Source organism: Rissa tridactyla, chromosome 2 (genome assembly GCF_028500815.1).
Source record: "Rissa tridactyla isolate bRisTri1 chromosome 2, bRisTri1.patW.cur.20221130, whole genome shotgun sequence".
NCBI classification, from domain to species: Eukaryota; Metazoa; Chordata; class Aves; order Charadriiformes; family Laridae; genus Rissa; species Rissa tridactyla.
Window position 1 is genome coordinate 6179963 of NC_071467.1, and position 24317 is coordinate 6204279.

At 43.0% G+C, this 24317-nt stretch overlaps 1 protein-coding gene across 2 annotated transcripts in view; it reads left to right on the plus strand.

Moving 5' to 3' along the window:
• The window catches only part of COL22A1 (collagen type XXII alpha 1 chain), a 252829-nt gene that overhangs the window by 83821 nt on the left and 144691 nt on the right, over nucleotides 1–24317 (plus strand). For both annotated transcript variants that reach the window (XM_054193253.1, XM_054193252.1), the window contains exons 5-8: nucleotides 10987–11098; nucleotides 20092–20215; nucleotides 22890–23165; nucleotides 24227–24307. In XM_054193253.1, coding sequence (XP_054049228.1) covers nucleotides 10987–11098; nucleotides 20092–20215; nucleotides 22890–23165; nucleotides 24227–24307 — 593 coding nt within the window. The remainder of the gene's footprint in view (nucleotides 1–10986; nucleotides 11099–20091; nucleotides 20216–22889; nucleotides 23166–24226; nucleotides 24308–24317) is intronic.

A 24317-nucleotide genomic window follows, 5' to 3' on the forward strand; every position in this document is an offset into this window, starting at 1 on the left:
AACACAGCCATGAGAACAAACCAAGCAACATGATGACCAGTGACTATTTACCTAATAAAATAAGTGCATACAAAAAAAACCAAAACCGTTTTTTCCACGTTCTAGTTGGATTCTGTCGTTATCTCAACCCTCCGTGCCCCACGCTGGGCGCCAAAAAGGACTGTCGTGGTTTAGCCTCAGACGGCAACAAAGAACCACGTGCCGCTCGCTCGGGCCTTCCCGATACAGGAAGAATCGGAAGAAAAGGCAAGACTCTTGGGTTGAGACAAAGGCAGTTTAACAGAACAGCAAAGGGAACAGGCAAACAACAACAATAACACGGATAGAGGAATATACGAACACGATTACGGAACCGCTGCTCCGCACCGCTCACCGACCGGACCCGGGACGCCCCAGCCCGCTCCGAGCGGCGACTTCCTGCCCCCTCCCCCGGCAGCTCAGGGTGGGCATGGCTCACATGGCATGGAATACCAGGAAAAATTAACCCTATCCCCGCCGGAACCAGGACACACAGGCACTTTGCCGTTGTGTTTTTCAGCGACCTGTCACTAGGCAATGACAATGGGGACAGGGCTAAGGGCTTTTTATTCCCTCTCCCCGCCTTGCCCTAGGAAGTTCCCCATACAAAATCTCATAAAGACTAATTAGTGCTGACTTGAATGCTGATGTTTTTCATTCTCTAAGCATCTGGAGAGCTGAATTTGAAATGGGGTTCTAGATATACATACATCTGGCTACAGCTGCTGTATATCCATGAGAATTAAATAGGAAAAGTAGCAGCTGACCTCTACCTGTTATCCCAAGAGTCATTTCAGTCTTCTGTGAGCTGAAGAAAATGGCTGGACTTGTGCTGTGGGGTGCATTTGTCCTCTGGGTTGGCAGGTGGAATATCTTCACTGCAGATGTCCTTACAAGTCCCTTTTGTCTTGGCTTTCTAGGAGACTATGTACTGTGCAATGGCTAATCTCAGCATTATAGCCTAGATCATTGCACTTAAAAGATCTTTGAAGTTCTTCAGAGGTTGCCAAATGATTCACCTGTGTTCAAGGACATTTTAATACCCAGTAACTCCAAGAAAACCGGGTCAAGCAGTCATCTGTGACTTCTAAGTGCAGACACTGCAGTCCTACGGGCTAGCTCTAACTTGTGCTTTAGATGTCCACTGTGGCATGCCCGGTGTTCAGATTCTCCAGTTATCCAGCATGGGGACCTATGGTCATTTCTTTTGGGCCTATGTACCAAGGAGTTTCCCTTCTACAGAAACTAAAGAATGGGGAAGTGAAAGGGTATGGACACCCCAACAGGGAGTAGTGTGCCACCAAAACGTGCATCTGGATTAGGAGCCTGGAAACACTCAAGCATCCTGCAGGGTATGAATAACCATGCTGTCACCAACAGAGCTGGGTTGAGGAGCTCCTTGACTTGAGAATACTTGACTACTTGAGAATACTTGACTACTTGAGAATAAGATTGCTGCAAAAGAGTGACCTGGAGAAACCATCCCACAGATTCTTCATCAGTGCAGGGTTTTTGGTCATTGTGCACACATGATGGGAAGAAGGCACGTATACAATTTCGATAAACTCCTCCTAATGCTTAGAGTTAAATCAGTCTGTCTGATGCGAATGGTCCCTCATGGCAGCTGTGGCCAGGTTTTGGTGTACCTGTAGGTACTGATTATCTGGCATAAAGCAACCACCACAGTCTCTTAGAGAGCAGTCCACACCTGCTTTCATATTAGGCCTTGCTCGTAGTGCCTAAAATTAAGGGGAATATTTTTATTTTCATGAATAACATCTTGATGGGGTTTCCTTATAGCCCAGATAGTAGCATTACAAGGAGAATCTAGCAGTTTATGTCTTAGTAAGATGTTTTTCCTTACCCAAAAAATCATACCAGCCTCTTGTCTGAGCAAGCAGTAACAGTTGTTGCTAGTTATGTTGGATTCATCGGTTCTGCCACTCTGTTCTTGTAACTGCTTATCGTCTGTCATTTTTCCCAGCTATATGGATAGAGTCCTCTTGGGTGCTACCAACAAAACCTTTACTCAAAGCAGTGTAGAGTCCACCCCTCCCCACTGCTATTCCAAGTGATGAGTTTGCAGTTATGCCTTTTTATGGCTTTCCAGAGGAACACAGAGCACCTTAGGGCCTGAGGAACTCAAAAGAGAACTTCAAAATAGAGGAACTAATTAAAATCAGAACCTAATACAAATAGTCCCGGTAAGTTCAGCTGGTGCAAGCCTATCTGGCGTACAAGGACATCAAAGGAATAATGAACCTCTGTTTAATCTTGTAAATCACTGGAGCAGGAAAGGAGGTGAAAGAGGGCCCGTGGCACTAAGCCAAATGTCCATCACTGGGAAAATGGAGAATGACTTCAACACAGAAAAGCCTTCAGTAATGAGGCAAAGAGTTCAGTGTCAAAACCAGCTTTCAGTGTCGTTCAATACGCCACTCGCAACTGTCCGAAAACCGAGAGGCAAACAGGCAAGAGTGGACTGATGTAGATAAACAGAACAATGCATCAAATAAAGTGGTGTGTTACTCACATGAGATCGGGTGTTGAAAGGTGCTGCCTCAGAGGCAGCTGCGGTAGACATGTATTTATTTCCTGTTTTTACAGCAGGCTGGGGGTTAGATTACAACAGCCCTTCCCACCAGGTGGGACGGCTATAACTGTGTACTCATTCATTTGCTTGTGGTTTTGACCTCTCTCTCTCTTTGGACTAATCTCATACTCTCTCTTTGGACTAATTCTCTTACTGGTTTTGTATCCCTTTTATCTTTCCTGAAGTGTTATCCTTCCTGTGTAAGGGTACCAAGTGCTCTATCTGTCCCCTCTGGTTTTGGCTGAAGATTTAGGTTAATGTTTCAGAAACAGAGTGGCCTGTAGTTCAACCTGGTGACCGCCTCCTCACCTGCATCACTGCCTCCTGATGCTGGCTTCTTTTTGAGATATAAGTGTGTGTTCCACCTCAAGCAGAGTTCCTGCTTCTGATAATCTGAAATGTGGATAGGCACTTGAGCTGAGACAAAGCTCTTTTTGTCATCTGCATGGGACTCTTGTGGTGCTGCTTTGCAGGCACCAAGAAAAAGTAGGAATTGTGTCTCCCAAGTGTCATGATGCAGAGGAAGCAAACCGGGATTGGTACACCAATAGTCTGAGTGGTGGCATTATGTACTGGCGTTAAATCTGGTTTATTACTGTTATAAAACCATCTAAAGGGTTCTCTAATCCACCTTATGGAGTATCACCTAGATGGTCGTAGGATTGATGGACGATACCTTCACCTGCTGCCGTAAGAACTGTTCCGTGTGCTTCCGCAAAGCCTGGTTATTAGCTTAAGCTCTTAGATGCTCTCTTCACTGAAGTCTGGTGGATCTGGTGAGAAGGAAGTCACACCAGCATGAAGTGCTGCTTAAATCCCAACCGTAACATCTGTGGAAAGAAAGGGCAATTGGTTAATAGCAAGAACCTCTTTAAAACACCCTTGAGGCCCTTTAATCTATAGGCTTTCAAAAATTTTATAGTCCCAAAATTCCCTTGCAAGCTGCTTGTAAAATATAGCAAATTAATTTTTTTAATGACTTCTGCAACCCCTTTACTCACCACGCTACTTCATGCAGGGCTTGTGGGCAGCCAGTAAATCTCTGTGGCTCGTTCTTCCAGCGGTGCGGTCCTTAATGCTTTGGGAATAAGTCAGATAATCGCTGCTGGCTGATGATGCTGAATCAAACTGTTGAGCTGGGAGTGCTGGATGTGGGGTGAATTATCCATGCAAAATATAAACTGCTGCTTTCTCTGTCTTTTCTGGAGAGGTCAACAGTACAAGAAGAGAGAATTCTTATCCATTTTAAGTCTTTGGAAATCACTTCTTTCGACAGCCAGAGAGAGTTAAAAAGTCCAGCAAAAGACTTTCTCTCAAACTCCTTTTTACAATCATTCAATGAGACAGGTATAACCACTATTTGAGCTGCAGGATTCTGATCCTACCCATTGCCCTACATTGCCATGAGCAAACAAGTGACACCCGTGTGCCCCACAGGGATGCTGGGGCGATGTCAAGATATAGTGTCTGGCTGCTTTGACACTGAACCCACTGTTGTCATCGTAGACATCTCACCAACCCAAGCAGCTGGTTGTCAAGAAAGAGGAAAAGGGCTTTCTGAGCCTCCTGCCGGCATGCCAGGAAGACTAGGACGTTGAAGGATGATAGCATCAGTGTACATCTCATCCCCTCCTAAATACTACTTCTTGTTGCCAAGTGGAACTACGGTTGGGGCAGTGATACACTGATATGGATGTAGGTAATTTTAGCATGGTGGAAGAGCCTTGGAGACGGAGACTTTAGTGAGCTCTTAAAAACATCCCTAGTATCTGATGCTCTGTCAGCTCTTGCCAGGATTTCCTTTCCGGTGGAGGAAGGAATGACAGGAACAGCAAAAGTGCTGTAGCAGATGATGGATGCTATAACAATAACATGTTGAATCAAGTAGTAGGTGTCCCATTCAGGCGTTGGACACTTTTACTCTATCCCAGCCCTGAACTGAGGCACAGCTTGGCTGTCCAGAAATAGATGGTTCCAGCCTAGATAAGAATGCCAAAGGTTTAGATACAGTAGGAAAAAAATACCTCTCATCTACACTCTGCCTTCAATTCCTAATTGCCGGACAGAGGTGGTTAAATTCATTATTTAACTTTAAAATATGGTACAACAACATCTTTTTCTGTTATTTTTAAAGAACCACAGAAATTAACTAAGACAGGTAATAAAAATGAGGGCTCTCTATAGTAGTAATAGCCTTGCAGACCATACTGGAGGAACTGAAAGGGATGTTCAGGATCTTGTGAGCACACAGACTCTTTCTTGTGAGCACAGGCAATGCATGAAAGCTTAACTTTCAAGACTGCAGAATTGTTAGGCAAGAAAATTGATAAGATCTTGTATTTGCTGAAAGACTCCCAAGTGATACTGTTCTTCTTAGGAATTTGTACACTCCTCTAGTCTACCATAAAGTTTATTGCCATTGACCTCCCTCTAGTAAAAGTAACACATGCTGTTTTATCACAGGCAATACAGATTGCTATTTTCAGAAGTTTCAGAGAAACAGTAGCTGATGACAACCTCCCTGACCTTGGCTGTTGGTGATACTCCATCAGTATGTTGACAAGGCTGATAATTCAGCTGAGAGTTTAAGCAAGAACCAGGGTATGGAGCATTTCCTGCTAACGTTGCTTTGTTTTATATTAATGCTCGTGGCTGGAAGTCCTCCATAATAAATATGTTCCGGACACATCACCTGAGGCTCTGATGTCCAGCGCCTTTCCCGATTCCTCTCTCACCTGCTTTCCACATTCCTCTCCAAGCCGTTGTCTCACCGGAAGCTTTCACAATTAGGAGTAGCCCAGTGGTTCCCCCTGTGGGTGTTACCTTGGGTTCCTTGGGGAAGTAAAGTAGGACACTTTTCTTGGAAGGTTTCTTCAGGCTATTAATGCCTCTGTCCTACTTTGAAGAGACTTTCCAAACGTGTACACTGCTGTGTTTCCTGGCTATTAAAACTTCCCTTTGTTGTTCTGGTTTTCTGGTTTTCTGGGTGCTGTTTTAATTTTGGTTTTTTTTTTTTTTTTTTCTCCTGAACACAGGACAGAAGAGAAAATCTCAACATGCACACTAGCTGCCACGATGCCGTCCATATCAGATCCTTAATGGAGCCAGGCAGAAATCCAGCTCATACTCAGGGCAACCAACCATGGCCCCTTTAGTCTGGTCTTGAAATAATTATCTTGAAACAAATGTCATAGGACCACTGGACTGAGCTGTTTGATCATGCTTTGGTCACGCTTTATGGTGTGGTTGGGTGCAGTGTGGATGTCTTTCCTGTAAAAGAGAATCTGGTTGCACATTAGTTAGATGATGTAGAAATTGCCCAGTGCCAAGTTTTGCCCATCTTCTCCGTGTAACAGGCAGATCTGAGTGTATTTTCTGATGCTGGAAAAATGGGCTGCTTCCTGTAAGGGAACTATTACTTGCAAGTAAAGAAACATTCGGCCAATTTGATCAGCAGAGCAGTGCATAAGAAATTGCTTTTCAAGCCAAGTATGCTGTTAGGAATCTGAGCTTCTCTTTCAGGTCACTATTTTAATTTTAACGTTAATGGACTAGAGTGTGCCGCTTTTCAGGAGATGTAATCACATTAGAGGGTTTCAGTGGCCCCCATATTGTTTTAGTAGCTATAATGAAGTAGAAGGCTTATGATCAAAGAGCATTATTCATCTTATTAATTGCCATGTTTATGACATTACTGATTAAATAGTTTACAAGCCAATTGGGAAACCACACCTGCCCTGGTACACAAAAAAGCCCAGCTTTTAAATCAAAGCAACTGAGAACAGGAAAGTCCCACCTGTTCATCCTGAGCTTGAGTGTGGTGCAATGACTGGGTAACAGTAGCTTTGTCCTTGTTAATTTAGGCAAGTTTGTTCTTTCACGTTTCACTTGTGGAGAGGACTGGAAAGCTATGTGTAAGATCTCATTTTCCCTATGGCACTGACAACGTGGCCCCTTCTTGGTGGTGGAAAAACCAATGGACAGCCCATGCTTCTGCTGTTGCTCCAGCCCAGAAATGCTGTAGGACAGACTAAACGGCAAGTGAGGTGTTTGTGGAAAGATGCAAGTGAACTGTTTCCACTGCACTTTTAGCAGCCAGGCAGTGCCAGGTGAAAAAACCTCTTCAAGTGTCGGAGAAATTACAGCATCCCCTATTTTTCACATTAACATTGTGGTTCAAGACTATATTAAAAGCATCCCACCGTCTCCCTCACAATCCCAGTTCCATTCCTAAAGTCACCAGGGAACGTACTCAATTCAAAGTGCTTCCAGGCATATGAAGTAGACATAACAACAACAACAACAACAACAACAACAGCTAAACAAAACTATTGTCCTTCAACTGACATAATCTTAGAGGTTACTTTAAAGCACAAATTCATTTGAAGGTTTCCCTGTGTGCCTTCTTTCCAGACCCACCTGGGCAATCTGCCTTGACTAATTTCTCAGCTCAGATGACAATAGTTTGGGTTTGTTTGTTTCTTCTCCCACTTAGAAATGGAATGGTATCTGTTTAGGGAGACTCTTACAGTGAATCATCAGGATAGCAAACTTAAGATATTGCTAGTCTGAATTTAAAAATCTGCAACCTTTATTCAATCCTGATGGCAAATGAGACAATGTAAATCTAAGTTATATGTGATGTTAATTTTTTTCCCCCTCTTCTGCTTCATTCACTGCACGAAATGGGTAGCATTCCCTATGAGAAGACTATATCTCACCCAACTTCAGCATTGTGAAAATTACTGTCTGTATGGGCTCCCTTTCGGCTGAATTGAAGGAGGCAGGCACTGCCAAAGCGTGATTCAGCCTGTCAGTAGATAGGTCCAAGACAGATGCGGTCAGTCGTCTTCCTAGAGACTCCTACATGTCTCTGCTGACCCACAAGGGAACCGAGGCAACCTACATACATCAGATGTCTCCTTTTTAGACAGCTAAAATTAGGTGAGATGCATCTCATCCTCAGCACAGTTCTTTGTTGTTTAGTGTATGGCCCAATGCCACATTTTCTGCGATGCTGTTGAAAACCTTCAGCAACCAAAGTGTCTGTTACCTCCATGGGCCTTGGTTAGCAATGGAATATCTAGGAGTGGAGGCGATCTCACCAACTATAGACCTTTACTAGGTGAAGTTTAGCATGCAACCAGAGCATTTTATGTCAATGGAGAGAAACATGCACTTTAGGCATCTGTTTTAGTATGAGATTAGTCTTTCCCTAGAAGCGCCTGTAATCTTTCCCTCTCTGTGCCTGACTGAATGAGAGTCTCCGTTATTACCCTGTCTAGAGAGCTGACATTTAGCCAGATGAACCCCGTGTGAAGTGCTCTGTAAACATGAATTAGTTTGTTTCGTAGCTCCCTCTAAGGAAAGTGGAGGCAGTATCTCAATTTGACACAGAACAAATTAATACTGTGATTAAAACAAAGCCATTTGGTGGTTTTGAGTGCGGACTCTGACACATCTAGGGCTTAACTTTCCCATGGACTTACATGACATTTTTCAAAGAACAACCCTCATTCATTCTTTAATGAAATATGTATCAAGAAATTTGCAATTTGCTGATCCATAACCTGAGTAAGAAAAATCCTATTATGATTTACCTGTGTGCTTTATTCAATCCTGAATGCAACTGAGGCTGTCTAAGTTACGAGCGTGACTTATTTTCAGTACTGCAAGTTCTGCTTGCAAAATAGTTTTAATAATCTTGCCTATGTTTCATGGTGTTATTTAAGCTCTCTAAACTGCATGTTGTTAGGAAAGCTCAGAAGTAAAAAAAAAGAGATAGATTAAATCCAAATTTTAACTTGTTTCCCTTGGAAAAGAATGCTAGTGTGCACAACTTCTCAGTTGTTCATGATGCGAATGTTAGTTTGAGTCATTAGAGAAAGATGAGAGCAAGTTTTGGTCTGAACTAGTGATGGGGAAACTTAGCAAGCAGTTCTTGCCACTGTGTCTTACACTCGTGTATTTTGAGCAATGGAGCTTAATGAGCTCCATGACATGAGCAATACTCCACAGCTGGAGGACTCTGGTGACTTGACGTTACGATGTCACTTGGGCAGCATTTCAGCCTTCGCCATTCACAGCTCAGCTGCTGCGAATAGTTGACAATTTCCCTTGCCAGTCAGTGTGGTCTCTTCTTAACAGCAACGCTCGGATGCCTTCCTCGCATTTCTGTGGTTGGTGTAGGCGAAGGATATGGACTGCACGGTGAAATGAGCTATGGGAGGGTTTGTATGGACAGGTCACAATGTTTTTTATGTGATAGCCAGAAGGGAGCTCTCATGTGCTGGTAGGGTCTATTTACTACGATTTATGGCTGCAATCGTGGCTGATTACAGTATGTCAGAAGGGTGTATCAGTGGAGTTGTTGCAGAGGTGATTATGAGGTGGAGCCATGAGGCCCTGGGGCATCTTAACTGCATTATTTGCCCTCCTGAATGTCCAGTAATTGCTGAAAATAGAGTGGACAGGAGGGAAAAGCTGTTGACAGCCAGGAAAGTTACTGTAATAGAAAAGGCCTCAACTTGGCACCGGGCAGCCATTTCTGTCTTTGCAAACAATTGAGATTATATTTCCTCAGAAAAAGCTATTACTTTTGAAAAAGCTCCATGATGGAAGCTTTGTTTTATTTGCTGTCTGCTGTCACATCTTGATTTGCCTTGGGACTGGCCCAGAAAGGTCTTTTTACACCTATTTATTCCTTTAAATTTGAAGAATAATGTCATTAGGTGGGTGCCTTTTCCTGTTGCAGATGTTTTTGAGGCCTGCAGTGGCTTTCAGCTTGTGGGTTGTGAAAGGTTCATGAGGACAATTAAGAGACCTAAGAATCTTAGGACCTAAGTTCACCACACAAAATTGTTTATCTATCCTATAAAAGTTTTAGGAGGTCCCTAACTGAACAAACTTAAAAGCTCTGCCATAGGTTAAAACCAATTTATCAAAACAAGCTATTATAATATCACCGGTTTTGTGTGCTGGAATTACAGCCACAGGAGTTAGTGTGTGTAATTGTGCATGCGTGAGTGCGGAGAAGAGGTTGGAACAGCTCAAATAAAAGAAAAACACAGGTTCACTGCTCACTCACTCTCAACCTGGCTTTTGCAGTGTCTTTGCCCCTAACTCCACAGCGTGTCTGGTTCTGGGAGTGGCTATTAGTTTGGATGTGGATCCCGTGGAGCCAGTTTGGGACTAAAAGCCGGATGGTTACATCCACGCAGTTCTGTACCTCCAGGAACCGTATGCCTTCAGGGGCATGGCACAATTGTACCCCCATGACCCCTGGCAGGGTTTAGCAGCTGGGACTTCATGTCACAAAAGCATGGGTTCGTTGTGGCTGGGACCATATTGACACTGGAGCTGCGTAGACCTACGTGTGTTGTTTATGCTGGAGCTAATAAGCTTTTGTCAGAACAAAGTCAGAACTTTTACACACAGGTCTGCAGTCAAGATTAATAGCTCATGGTAATGATGAGTTGATTGGACTAAGACTTTCATATTAAAATGATATGAATAGTGTATGTAGTCAAGCGTCTTGCACTAGTGGTTTTCAATAAAGACATGGAACTGTTGGAGTGAGTCCAGAGGAGGCCACAAAAATGATCAGAGGGCTGGAGCACCTTTCCTGTTAAGAAAGGCTGAAAGAGTTGGGGTTGTTCAGCCTGGAGAAGAGAAGGCTCCGGGGAGGCCTTATAGCGGCCTTTCAATATATAAAAGGGGCTTATAACAAAAACAGAGAGAGACTTTTTACCAAGGCTTGTAGTGACAGGACAAGGGGCAACAGTTTTAAACTGAAAAAGAGTAGATTTAAATTGGAGATAAGGAAAAAAAATATCTCTTTGAGGGTGGCGAGACACAGGAACAGGTTGCCCAGAGAAGTTGTGGATGCCCTATCCCTGGAGGTGTTCAAGGCCAGGCTGGATGGGTCTGGTGGGAGGTGTCCCTGCCCATGGCAGGGGGGTTGGAACTAGATGGCCTTTAAGGTCCTTTCCAACCCAAACCATTCTATGATTCTATGGTTCCGTAATTCTATGAATAAGGATTATTCATTATAATGTGCATTTTTCTACATAAGGATTAATGAATTATACAGCACTTTCAGGGTGTTGTGGCAATGCAAACCCTAACTATGGATTTCTGGAGAACTCTGTTCTAATCTCTCTACAACTTGTTACAGATTGAATTTATGCTTGTTTTTGAGTTTTTGGACTAAGCAGATTAGACCATGTCAGAATTTTGTTCTTGCTTTTCCCAACAAGAATAAGGTTTATCTCTGAAGTGCTGTGTTTGTGGGCTAAAATAACTACCCAAGTACAGTTAAAGACATGCCCCACTGTCTAATCAATGTCTCGTATTTACACTTCTGTTATGGACAGGATTTGACCTGATGGATTCATTCAGCGTGAAACAGATTTTTGGAATGAAAGAAAATGGAATTCAGAGCGCTTATGTACGACTTGGAAGCTTCCCTGTTGTTCAGAAAACTGAGTGAGTATCCTTTTTTTTCACTTTATTTTAATCTGATCCTCTGTTTTACATTATTTGGTTCCCCTAGGTTAACCTTGTAGTAGTTCTCTAGTACTACACATACATTACTACTTTGATCAGCTCTTTCAGTTCTTCTGGCACAGAATTTATACAACATGGTCAGGAGCCTCCGCACCAGCTACTGGCTCCATCCTGATAAAGTATGAGCTGGTTTCAGCGTATCTCAATGGTCGTGAAGAGCAGTATCAAGAAATTCACAAAAGAACGCAAGGCTTAGTAAATAGCTTCTAAAAGGAATATTTGGTGGCACTCCCATTGAGATATATATTTGCCAATCACCAGAGACTAGTTCCTAGTAGGCGTTGTTATCAGTTAGCCAGTATGAGTTTTGTCCTTCTAAAAGAATGAACAATTTTTAATCCTGTGTCAACATGGATTCAGTCCTTGGAGACTTTTCTGACCTGAGGCTGCTAGTTGTGTCATAGTCTATCAGAACGGTTTCTCTTCGGGTTGTTATTTGAGTTCTCCTAGCATCAGCCTTGCAAAGAGTGAGTGCATAATTTCACTGAGTAACCATGAGTCATAGATTGAATTGTCATCATTACCATTTTTGCATTAAATTTCTCTGTGTTGGTTTGAACTTCAGCTTAAAAAATTGATAGTAATTCTTTTCCTTCTTATGGATAAGGGTTGTTATATTTTATTCTGGTTTAGGTCTTTTACTCACCTCACTGCATCTTTGAGATTGTCCTGTGAGTTACATTTGCTTGATTTCACAATATTTTTTTTGTCCTGGAGCCAACCTGAATTGATTTGCCCTTCTCCCCTACCCCTCTTTTTCCATATAAACACACAGTCTTTTTTTTAAAAAAAAAAAAGTACAAGTATGATACACAGAAAGGAAAACTGTTTCCTCTAAAATCCATAAATGATGTCAAGTCTTGGGGTAAGTAAATTCATGATCTGGGAGAAGGCCAGCCAACTAAAGACAGCTTGGTCTTGAGAAGTGTTGTATACATAACTGGTGTGGCAGGAGGATAAGAAACCTATTTCATTTGGCCCACGGCAGTCTCTGGGTGGAAGCTCTACTTGCTGTGGCTAGTAACAGCTAGTGGTCCTATGCTTTATCACTGTAAAACATTACCAGCAAGACTACATAGAAAGAAGTTCTTGAAGTGAAGAAGTCCAGTTTGCACTTGAGAAATTCTGGGAACAATGATCCACTTCATCTGAGCTCTGGGTGATACTGTGACAAATAGGACTAATGCAGTCCTTGGGTGTCTAAGCAGGAGCTGTCAAGTATGAGCCGACTGTCTCCATATCAGGCAGCTCAATCACCGCTGCTGGGATGTTATGTCCAGTCCTTGTTTCCATAAGGAGTGAAGGAAAGTTTAAATAACTGGGAAACAAGTCTAATAGCAAGAAATTCAAGAAGCGCAGTGTAGTCAGGCAAAATTAAGAAGTGGTTAGTGATTGAGGTGATTGAGGTGACTGCTCCCAGAACATCTGGGGAAGCAAAGTTTAGTAAAGGGTTTTTGGTGCTAAGGATAGTGGTAGACTAAAAGTCAGTGGCTACCTGTTAATAACATCAAAAAAGAACACAGAAGAAAGGCACACTTTTAACAATTAATGTAATTATGAACAGAATCATAGAATACCAGGTAGGAAGGGAGCTCAAGGATCAGCTGGTCCAACCTTCTTGGCAAAAGCATGGTCCAGACAAGATGGCCCAGCACCCTGCCCAGCTGAAGCTTAAAAGTGTCCAATGATGGGGAATCCAGCACTTCCCTGGGGAGATCATTCCAGTGGCTGATTGTTCTCATTGTGAAATAATTTCCTGTTTTGTCCAATCAGAATCTTCCCAGGAGTAAGTTGTACCCATTACCCCTTGTCTTTTCCATGTGACTCTTTGTAAAAAGGGAGTCTCCATCTTCTCTGTAGCCACCCTTTAAGTACTGGAACATGGTGATAAGGTCTCTCCTAAGCCTTGTTTTCTCAAGGCTGAACAAAACCAGTTCTCTTAGCCTTTCCTCATATGACAGGCTTCCCAGTCCTTGGATCATCTTGGTGGCCCTTCTCTGAACCTTCTCCAGCCTGGCCACACCTTTTTTATATAGCGGGGACCAAAACTGAACACAATATTCCAGATGTGGCCTGACAAGTGCTAAGTGGAGTGGGAGCTCCACTGAGCTGAGTAGAACAAGTGGAACAAATTAGCAGAGATTATGGAGAGTTGGCCATTTGCATTCCTTTTTCGAATTAAGGGTAGAAATACTTTTTGTTTTTCAAGAAAGACTGAGGGAGTAAAGCCAGACCAACCAGCTGTGATGATTTTCCTTCTGCTCAGATTGCACCCATTTATTTGTTGTTGTTGGGTTTTTTTGAAATAAGTAGAATATTTTATTGCTCATGATAATTAGAAGTAAAATGTCCTTAATTAGTAGATTGAAATGACTAAGCTTCCTTTTGAATGATTAACTGAAGCATGGATTTAAAGAACTTTTATATTTGCAGCCTGTGGTTTGGGAATGAACCCAAATGAATATATCACCATGGAAGGTGTCTGCATATTTTGGTTCACTTTAGCCTTTGGATACCAGGATTCTGAGATGGTGTATATAGGATCATTGCTCACAGAAAATACAATCTTGTAAAGTTGCAGAAAATTGATAACTGGAATAATAAACAAAACAAAAACATCTGTCCTGTCTTGCAGATAACCTCAAGCAACGTTTAGCAACTGATAGCAATGCCTCATAATTAGCTACAAAATCATTAACTGAGTAATATATGTAATTCACTTTATTATCTGCTTAAAGGATTTGTGTGCTTTTATATAAGCACTAGTACTTCTACAAAGTGCCAGCTTAGCTGCCTGGGAAATGTGCCTATTCATCTTGTGATCTGGAGTTTATCTACACTATGAACTTTCTTCCCATTTGTGGTGAGGCATCCTGTGATGGTTCTGTGAACAAGCAAGTACAACAGCCAGGAACGTGGACAAAATCAATATACTGGTCACTGTGGGACTTGTAGGTCTCTCTAGCTGGCTGAGGGCTAGTCCCTAAATCTGACTGGTGCTTCTCCCCACTCCTCAGGTAACTGGGGCTGTCCAACTGTTTGCTTATGGCTCCTCAACTGGTCTTCTGGCCAAAGTTGTGCCCCAGATTTCTGGTTTTTGGAACTCAGGCTTGTTTCTTATTACTATTGTCTTGGCTAATGCCAAGCTTTTGGCTTACTATCCTGTTCTGTTCTCCATCTATTTCTCCTAGTCCTGACTCCAGAGCCTTCCTCCTGCCATGTCCATCCCTCAGTTTTCTCTTGCCTGATCTGGTTCCAGCCTGGGTTGGTCCTCATCCCAGCTGCCACCTCATAGACCTTCATGATGCTCAGCCTAGCTTCTAGTCATGATCTGCGTTTGCTCTTTATATTGGTACAGTGTTGTCTCCCCACAGTTTTTGAGCCTTGGGGTTTTTTGAGCATGTATACCTTGATGTGTTTTTCTGGAGACTTCAGCTCCTGACATTGACTTCAGTAACCTGCCTTGGGTTTCTCCATGAACTCTTGCCCTGGTCTCATCATTTGTTCTGCTCCACAGAGAAGAAAATTGTACCCAAAGTTTCCAAGACTTCCTACAGTAAACATGAAGCCTCTTGAATACTTCCTTGTTCCTTACTTCTTCTCAAACATATATTTCATATGAGGAAAGGCTGAGACAACTAAGATTCTTCAGCTTGGAGAAGAGAAGGGTCATGGGGGGGATCTTATCCATGTCCATAAATATCTGATGGGGAGGAAGCAAAGAAGATGGAGCCAGACTCTTCTCAGTGGTATTCAGTAACAGGAAAAGAAGCAATAGGAACAAATTAAAAACATGCAATTCAATTTGAACACAAAAAACCCCTTCTTTAGACTAGATGATCTCAAGAGATCCCTTCCTCCGTCAACAATTCTCAGATTTGTGTTTCCGTGCCGCACCCTCTCCCACTCTTTACCAACCCTGTCTTTTCCTTCCCCCCATTCTTCACCCATTAAAGTGAGGGAAGCTGTTAGACCTGTCACAGCATTTTTCATGGTGCTGGAGTTGGAAAAAGGCCAAGATGCTGTACCGACGTCAGGGCTGAGAGACTTGGCTCCTTGCTTTAAGGAAGTGTTGAGAGCAGCCTTCTCAGCTGAAGGGTCTTGCGGTGGCCCCTCTGTGACTTCATGACCTCTATTGGCAAACAAGTGCCTGTCATATAGAAGTGTGCCGGTCCAAATCTGCTGTGAAGTTAGTAGGAGACTGTCTATTAGAAGTAAACCTGAGGAGTTCCTCATAGGCTTCTTAACTAACCAGAGAAAGAGGGTGAATTCATGGTCCCCAGCACTAGCCTCATTTGTGCTTATCAAATTTGTGCTCTTCACCCGTTTGTGTGCTCATATCAAGTTAGTTTTAGCTGGTATCAAGCAGTGTTATCCCAGACAATGCCTGGGCCTGGGGTGGAGGATGGAGCATGCCAGAGACTCCTCCCCGGAGGCAGTTTGGATACGATCGCTCTCTTTGGTAAAGAAGCACCTGTTTGAACTTCACTCATGGCTAGCAAATGGACCCTGACCATTATTAACTAGTGTGGATAGAATCTCCTACTTCTAACAAGGTAAAGGAGAAGAAGCATGGCTGAGGTGGAATGACTGAAGGCTTTTTTTGTCTTTTAGAGAATAGAAGACTGAGGGGAGAGCTGATAAACACACAAAAGGGGGCTGCCAAAAGGGGAGAACAACTCATTCGCATGGTTCCTTGTGGAAAAAGTTACTTTAGGAAGACTAAATGCAGCGAGTGAGATTTAGGATAGACTTGTTTTTTTAGCATGTAGGATAGTGAAACACAGGAAGAAATTACGTAAGGAGGTTGTATCTATTCCATCACTGAGGCTTCTGAAGTACTTTCTGAAATGTCTGACAAGGATGTATTAGTGGGGTTGATTCTGTGTTGTGACAATCCTTCTACAGCCCTTTCTTCTTCCTTTTTTTTTCTTTTCTGTCATTCTAAGAGCCTCTGGTGATGTGGTGAATATGGATGCGAACCAGCTTTCTCCAGCCTTGTTTCAGACATGAAAATTGCTAATAGTCAATGAGTTACATTGAGTATTAGTGGTTTTTAGCTGTTTTTGAAGTGGTAAAATTTCCCAAATACATTAATTATGCCCTTCCTCACCAAATGCAGGCACTCTATTAATCGTTATATTCAGTGTCTGAAATGAGAATTGATACCCTTATTTTTCTCCATTGTGGTTTTTTTATAGATGTAGGATCTCATGCTGATTGTCAGACATAGGCTCTTATGCCAAACAAACGCATGTAAGAAGGAGGCTGTTGTGAAAATGGGCAGCGGCTAAGAGAATCTCCTGCTTGGTTTTTATAATTTTTTCTTTGTAGAAGTTGTGATTCACCTGACCTTGGAGTTGGGTTAATTAACTCTTAGACTAACCTGCAGCACCAGGGGATTCTCTTGTCTTGGAGTTTTATAATGGTCTCTTCTGCAATCCATCCTGATGTCAGAATTATAGACCAAGGAGCAGGCAGAGTGCTCCCTGTAGATACCAGGCATCCAGCAAAGCTCCATAATATGGATCATCAGTTCAATTCAGCCTTGGGTGAAAGAAGAAAATAAAAAAATTCTGGGGACAGCAATTCCTGCCTTTGGATTCCTAAGAAAAGCTGTCTTCTAGATGGAGATCACTTTTTATCAAGGAAATAAATGAAAACTCATAAAGAGAGTTTTTGTTATTTATGCAGTAATGCAACTCTGTACAAGATGCAGGGACCAAGAACTTCAGAAACAGCTTTTATCATATCTTCAGAGCAATGAGAGTGTCTTTAGATTTGCTTTTGGCATGAATCCTTTCTCTGCTGGGAACTTGCAGCCAGTTCTTCGAAACCTTTAAAAATCAGTTGAGGGTGACAGGTAATAGGTCATTATAGCTTTCTATCAGTTTAAATCTACCTGATGGGTCATTTGTCAGCTTCTGTGTGATGAGGTGTGGCCAGACTCACAAGGATATTTAGGTACCTAACTCCTAGTTATTTCTGTGGGCATTAAGCATCTGAAAACCTTCTTTGAATTTAATCTCGCATGGTGATATTCCTGTCCCCAGCTCAGAGGTGTCTTAGCACAGAGGCTAGCAGTTGGCTCTTCCAGATTTAGTTGTAGGTTGTAAGGCCCAAGGCTCAAAGTGATATCTTGGGGGGTTAATTTCAACCACATGCTCCTCCACCTCCCTGCTCAGCAAAGCAGTGATGACACAGTCACAGCCACTGCCTTTAATTTGTACTTGGAATGAAGCACACCTGTATATGCAGAGTCAAAAAACTATTAGTAAAGGCAGCATTGAAGGCATGTGTCCTGCTGCCGTTGATGCGATGATAGCAAACTTGCTATGGATCAGAAGGAGAGCAAAGTACCCCCAGAGCTGTAACTCCGCTACCTTGTGTCACCGCTGGATTAACTGAGGAACCATTTCTCTGCTCGCTTGTCATTCAGTAGGAGGCTAGAGTTGGTGATAGGCTGTGTCTGGGTGAGTAGTTCAATACCCTGTATTGGCCACTGTGTGTGTCCAAAATGTGAATAAGAATCCCAAAGGCAGGACAGAGAGGGAACTCATTAAACCCAGTTGTGATGGTGAAGATAGGTGGTGGTGAGTGAGTGAAGGTAGATGTACTAGGCATGTATGCTGAAATGGCATAGTTTGAGGAGATGAGCCACAGGGAGATGCCCCCACCAGCAGCACTCTCATGTAGAAACATCTGTGGTTTTTGTTCAAGAGGATGTAGCCACAAGCAACACCTTTTCAACTATCAACAGTACCACCTTGATGAAGTTTCTTGAGGGGGTGGATGTTAAAAGCTGAAACATGCATTGTCTTCTCTGACAAACTTGGACGCAATGAGTGTACAAAGCCATTTGGCAGGAAATTTTCACTAAGGCATGTCAACGATGAAGGAGACTTAGCGGGGTGCCCTGTTGGGAGGGCTGATGTGACTGACCCAACTCTCTCTTGCCAAACATCCCGGAGACTTTCAGTGCCCCAGTCATGCCAGTTGTATTTTCCATGGCAACTCCGACACAAGAGTGACAACCGACACACTTCTTGTTTTGTCAGGAAGGGAGGGAATGTGAGCCATGGAAGAGATGGGTGCTGGGCTGAGGTGGTTCTGTGACCAGCAGGGCTAGTTTGTGAATAACTAGTACCAAGAAGTGACACAGCCTTGTCCGCTCTCCTAAAGGAATGATTTTGTAAAGGAGCTAGTGAGAGCCCTGTTCAGTTTTCTCTTGTGCTGGAAGACTTCAGAGAGCGCCTGTGTCCCCAGTGGGAAGAACAGCTTATAATGGTGCATACAGCATTTTATATACCATATAAAATGGGCATAATAATATAATATTATATTATATATTATTATATTAGGCACTGTAAACCATGGGCATTTTATATGGCAAAAGCTACTGTAGTTGATGAAACCACAGAGTTCAGAATTTTTAACTTGGCTAAAAGGATAGGAAATTCAAAGCACAGATAAAAAAATGACTGAATATTTTGGCATTAGGAAAGACTGGCCTTCAACCTTTGCTGTAACTGCAAAACAAAGCATTTGGGGAATTTTGAGGATTTTTGCTTGAAACACTATTAAGAGCCTCGAGTTTTCTGTGCCTTTAACTGTGCCCGTTTCTGCATAGTGATGGACTATGACAAATATTCCTTAAGAGAATCTGTTTTTGTTGCTTCGCTCTTTAATAATTGCTGCCCTTGTGTTTTGTTTTCTAATGGGTGCTTATGCTTGACTGCTCAGATGTCCGGAAGCAAAGACGTGATATTTAGGAAGGGCCTATTTAGGAATGATCAGAGGAGCGGGCTGGCTTGGGCATGAGGAACAATGAAGTTAACTGGGACTCTTCAGCTGGAAAAAGAGATGGCTTAGAGGCATTATAAGCAAAGTTTGCAAACTCATGAATGGCATAAAAAATAGAAAAAGAATAGGTTCATTGTGTTGTCCCTCATAAGAACTGAGCTAGATCCTGAACAAACAAGAGGAGGCTCGTTATACAGTGGGTGCCAGAGCTGCGTGATTCCTTGCCAAAGGATGTTGTGGAAGTAATAAATTTACCTGAGCTCAAGGGGAGAGTGGAGAAGCCCATGCAAGATAAATCCATAAAAAGTTATTCATGTAGAAATTGTAGTTGGAGGGAGGGGGAATATGTTTTTTCTGTTCATTCTCATTCTTAGGCATCCAGTAATAGATAGTGACAAAAATATAAGAATACTGGGTTAGTTATCCCTTCTGTCCAGCCCTGCATGCTCATGTTATGGTATGTTTTTATGTTGGGCTGAGTCAAACAGGTTTTTTTTTACCTCAGACTTATGCATGGATCATGGTGTCACACTGAGCAAACTTCTGCCTAATGTATTTGTAATGTTTGATTTGAGAAGGTTCTTCTGTTCTCACAGGCCATGAGCCAAGGAACATCTTTCTAGGCAGGCATGAGGTGTAGTGCCTGTTTTGGGGCAAATAATACAATATTTATTGATATAACTGCACATTTATAGAGAGTTTCAGGTGTGGCTGCCCATTGTCAGATGTCTCCACTCTCCAGTGCATCTAGAGAACAACAGAACGGTTTACAGGTTGCACGAACTGAAGCATCAGGTGAAAAAACAACTGGATTGACATGATAGATGCAGATTTGACATGCAGATTGACGTGAAGACTGCAGATTTTCACTGTTTCTTATTTAATTTGAGAGCTTCACTGTTGTTCCAAAAAGGGCTCCTCAAGGACAAAACGACCTGGAGGACAAGAAGCTCATGTTCATCTCTCTGCAGACTGCCAAATTCGGCAGGTTTTGTAGGCACTATGTGATACTTTTGTGAAGTATTGCTGGGATATGCAGAGAGTTTTAGAAGTTCTGCTTTTCACCGCTAAACCTGATACATGGCTGTCTTTTTCCCTCCCCGTGCCAGGGATGTATTTCCACAAGGTCTGCCTGATGAATATGCCTTTGTAACTACTTTCAAATTCCGGAAGGCTTCCAGGAAAGAAGACTGGTATATTTGGCAGATTATTGACAAGTACGGCATACCACAGGTATGAGGCCCTTTGCAGCCAGCAAGAGCAGCCTTGTTTCTCTTTTGTTGCACAAACTTTCTTGCCTTAACCTCCTACTCCTTTTTCCTTGTGGACTAGTAAAAATGCCTTTGCCTGTCTTTCAGTTTGTTTTGCCAAAAATCCTTTACCTTTAATTCAAACCCTGGAGCAAAGTTTGCATAGACCTTGATGGTTGTTAGCATGCAGATAGATGTATTAGTTGGAAAGGGGGAGAAAAATATACCATCCTCGCTCTTGAAACCACTTTTGGGCTTTTGGTTGTTTTGTTCGGGTAGTTCTGCTCAGGGAAAATATTTTTCCTGTTTGGAAAATGATAGACAGATGTACCACAGAGCAGTGAGCTACGTCGAGTTTTTCCACAGACTTCTAGATACCATGTAAAGGTATTATGGGTTCCCTACTTAGGATGTGGATGTAACACCTGCTATTGCTCCATAACCCCGAGTCCTGGCTGCTGTAGAATTAGGTCTAATAATTTTTGTCAAGTGCTCTCTGCTTCTCAGAAGAAAAATACGATAATGGTATAATAAAAAGCTGTCCCTGTAAAGCATGATCTTAGCAGCATGCTCTAGTTTAGCGGTTTGAGTGAGCTTGAGAAGGGATTTGGATGGGGTGTATGTTTTTCTGCTCAGTACAAACATGGTGCTGATGGCATTACCCATGACCCATCTAAGCCAGGCTGCCGGCATTGCCACGTAACACAGTATTACTGCTTTGGGACTGGTATTTGAAAGGGTTTTGGGAACCCACAGTGAAGGATAGGTGCAGTGTGAGGACTTAGCTAACTGAGTTTCAGACAATGGTAAAAGTTGCATATGAAAATTATTATCAGCTGCATTTTGTTAAATGAGACATGATTTACTGTGCTACCTGCATTCCTAATTCCTGCAGAGTGAGAATGTGTATATAGAATCATAGAATCATAGAATGGTTCAGGTTGGAAGGGACCTTAAAGATCATCTTGTTCCAACCCTCTGCCATGGGCAGGGACACCTCCCACCAGGTTGCTCAAAGCCCCATCCAGCCTGGCCTTGAACACCTCCAGGGATGGGGCATCCCCAACTTCCCCAGGCAACCTTTTCAAGTGTCTCACCACCCTCACAGTAAAGAATTTCTTCCTAATATCTAATCTAAATCTACCTTCTTTCAGTTTGAAACTGTTACCCCTCATCCTATCATTACACTCCCTGATAAAGACTCCCTGCCCATCCTTCCTGTGAGCGCCGTTTAGGTACTGGAAGGCCGCTATAAGCTCTCCCTGGAGTCTTCTTTTCTCCAGGCTGAACAACCCCAACTCTCTCAGCCTGTCCTCATAGCAGAGGTGCTCCATCCCTCTGATCATCTTTGTGGCCCTCCACTGGACCTGTTCCAACAGGTCCATGTCCTTCTTGTGCTGAGGGCTCCAGAGCTGGACACAGTACTCTAGATGGAGTCTCACCAGAGCAGAGTAGAAGGGTAGAATCACAGTAGTGGTTTGGCCATGACATTGTAGACCTGAGTAGCTTACAGGCTGTAGACACTTCTGAGCTAACACTGATCTGACCTGGCATTTCCAGCCAGCACGGTGCTCAGCTGCATGGAGATGTTGGGTCAGATCTGGAGTCAGCCTACCCTGGGCTGCTCACGTCAGACACGTCTTGGTGCCGACATGGCTGAAGTCCTTCCAGCTCTGCAGCTCATGGATGCACTTTTTGCTCCCCTGGCTCTGCGCTTTGCTCCATTCCCTGCTGCTTGAGGGTAACTGTCTGACTTCGGTAAAAGAAGAAATCTATTTGTAAATGAACTATAAGTATAATGTCTTCAAAAGCCTATTTTTGCCCACTCCACAGCTTGAAACTGTGTATTACATTTCTTGTGTGTTATGCTGGACTATTTTAGTCAGACAGGAAGATATTTGAGGCTGTCTGTCCTTAAACCCTTCTAACTTTCCTGTATTCCTAGGCATCATCTCTTCTATTTCTAATTAAGTGGGTTAGGCCAGGAACCAGTCTTCGGCACTGACTTTATGTGGCATGGCCTGACTGCGTCCACACTGTGTAATACATGCTTTTAAGGTCTCCTCTGAGCCTAAGGCATAATCGTTATTGTGAGTTTCAGTTTTCTGTTCGAAGCCTCTGAAATAAAGTGTGGGGCAGTGCTCAGCAGACTGGTTTCATACCAGGCAATGAGGGATTTGTCCATGCCCCATGGCATGGTTTAGGACATGTGATGAGTACTAAAGAGGACAGAGCTGGACACAAGGGGTGGAGGACTGCACAGGATAGAGGGACCCAAAACAGTCTCAGCTTTGTCTCTGCCAGTGGGTAGATGCCTATGGTGTGCTACCACCCAGCCATGTCCAAGTATTGCCTGGGAGGCATCAAGGTGGCAAGTGCTGAAACCATGCCAAGGATTGTACTCACAAGAGAAGTCTTTAGATGGTCATGGGTCCGCACCGAAGCCTGTGCCCTGCCCCATCTTATTTACTAGAACAGGTGTAGGATCCCTGTCCAACTTCACGTCTCACACAACACTGTCCTCTGCGCTTTCCTTGGGCTTCTCACCCTGTGTTGTACCCTCCCCGACTTTGGCGTGTCAGTCGCAATGGAAGGCAAGCAGGAGGAAGGAGGAGGCTTGGTACTTTACTAACAAAGTAATTTCTTTCTGCTTGTAGGTCTCAATCCGACTGGACGGAGAGAACAAAGCTGTGGAGTACAATGCCGTTGGGCTCACCAAGGATGCTGTGAGAGTGGTCTTCCGAAATGCACGAGTCAGTGATCTTTTTGACCGCAGCTGGCACAAAATTGCCCTCAGCATCCAGTCAAAGGCTGTCTCGCTTTACATAGACTGCAGACTGGTGCAGATGCTGCCCATTGAAGACAGGGAAAATATTGACATTCAAGGAAAGACTGTGATTGGCAAACGCTTGTATGATAGTGTCCCCATTGATGTAAGTACTGCGTGTGCCAATTAGAGCTGGGGTAATGTTCAGCATTGGGTTTGCAGGATGTGAATGAGGTTTGGGGGATTAGGTTGTAATTGACCCTTTTTCTGAAGTAGCATCACTGAAACATTACCTGTATTACATTGCTAAGAGAGATTGGCATCTCATCATGTGCGAGACTTGCTGTCTTTTTATGTGAGACTGTCAGTACCTCTGTAATAGGGGTTAAAAATGAGAAATCCATTTCATCTTTCTGTCTAGTCCCAGAATGTGCTATAGTTAAAATCAGAGACAAAATCATCCACAAATTCCATCAAACTGAGTACCGAACTACACACATAAAAGTCTTTTGCTATTTGATCTTGGCATTATGAATGTTTCCACATGTGATAGGAAAAGATGGGGAAAAAAAGAAAGCTTGTTAACTCAGGAGACTCATGAAATATTCTCAGTTCCTCAGAAAAGATACCTGATATGAAATGACTATTGCTTTAATTGAACCAAAGCTGAGACCTGCAGGTTGGACCTGATTGTCCAGTAGCAGTGTTAACCTAGTATAACTTACCCATGATTATTTGGTGTTTTGAAACTTGTCAAATTTTTCTGTGCTGTGCAAAATGGATAGAATGTGCATATTGAATGTGCTAATAGCATTTCTCCTGCAGGGGTAAATGGTCAGAAGATACAAGGCACAACGGGGGAAAAAAACAAACTTTATGTCTAGATGAATTTCTGGGAAGGATAGAGGTGGTCAGTGTATGTCTTTTCAGACAGAAATTTGGCCAGGACATGGGGATTAACATGCCTCCTTATTTGCATGAAAACCTGCACCAGAATTTTAATAGGCATAGTCAGGGTCTCATTAGATCAGCACTCTTGGAGCACGCTGAGATATTGGTCCATTATGGCGAGAGAGATATTGACTACAGGATCCATAGAATCACTATGAAGTTAGCCCCATCTGTTTTTTGTTTGTATTCGTCTGCACTATTTGTATCCAAGCAAAAGGATATGTGGTCTTTAATAATTCAGTGTCTCTGAGACTATTGCCTCACTTTGTCTTCCAGTTTGATCTTCAGCGGATGGTTATTTACTGTGATTCTCGGCATGCTGAGCTGGAGACCTGCTGTGACATTCCCTCTGGACCTGTAAGCTTCT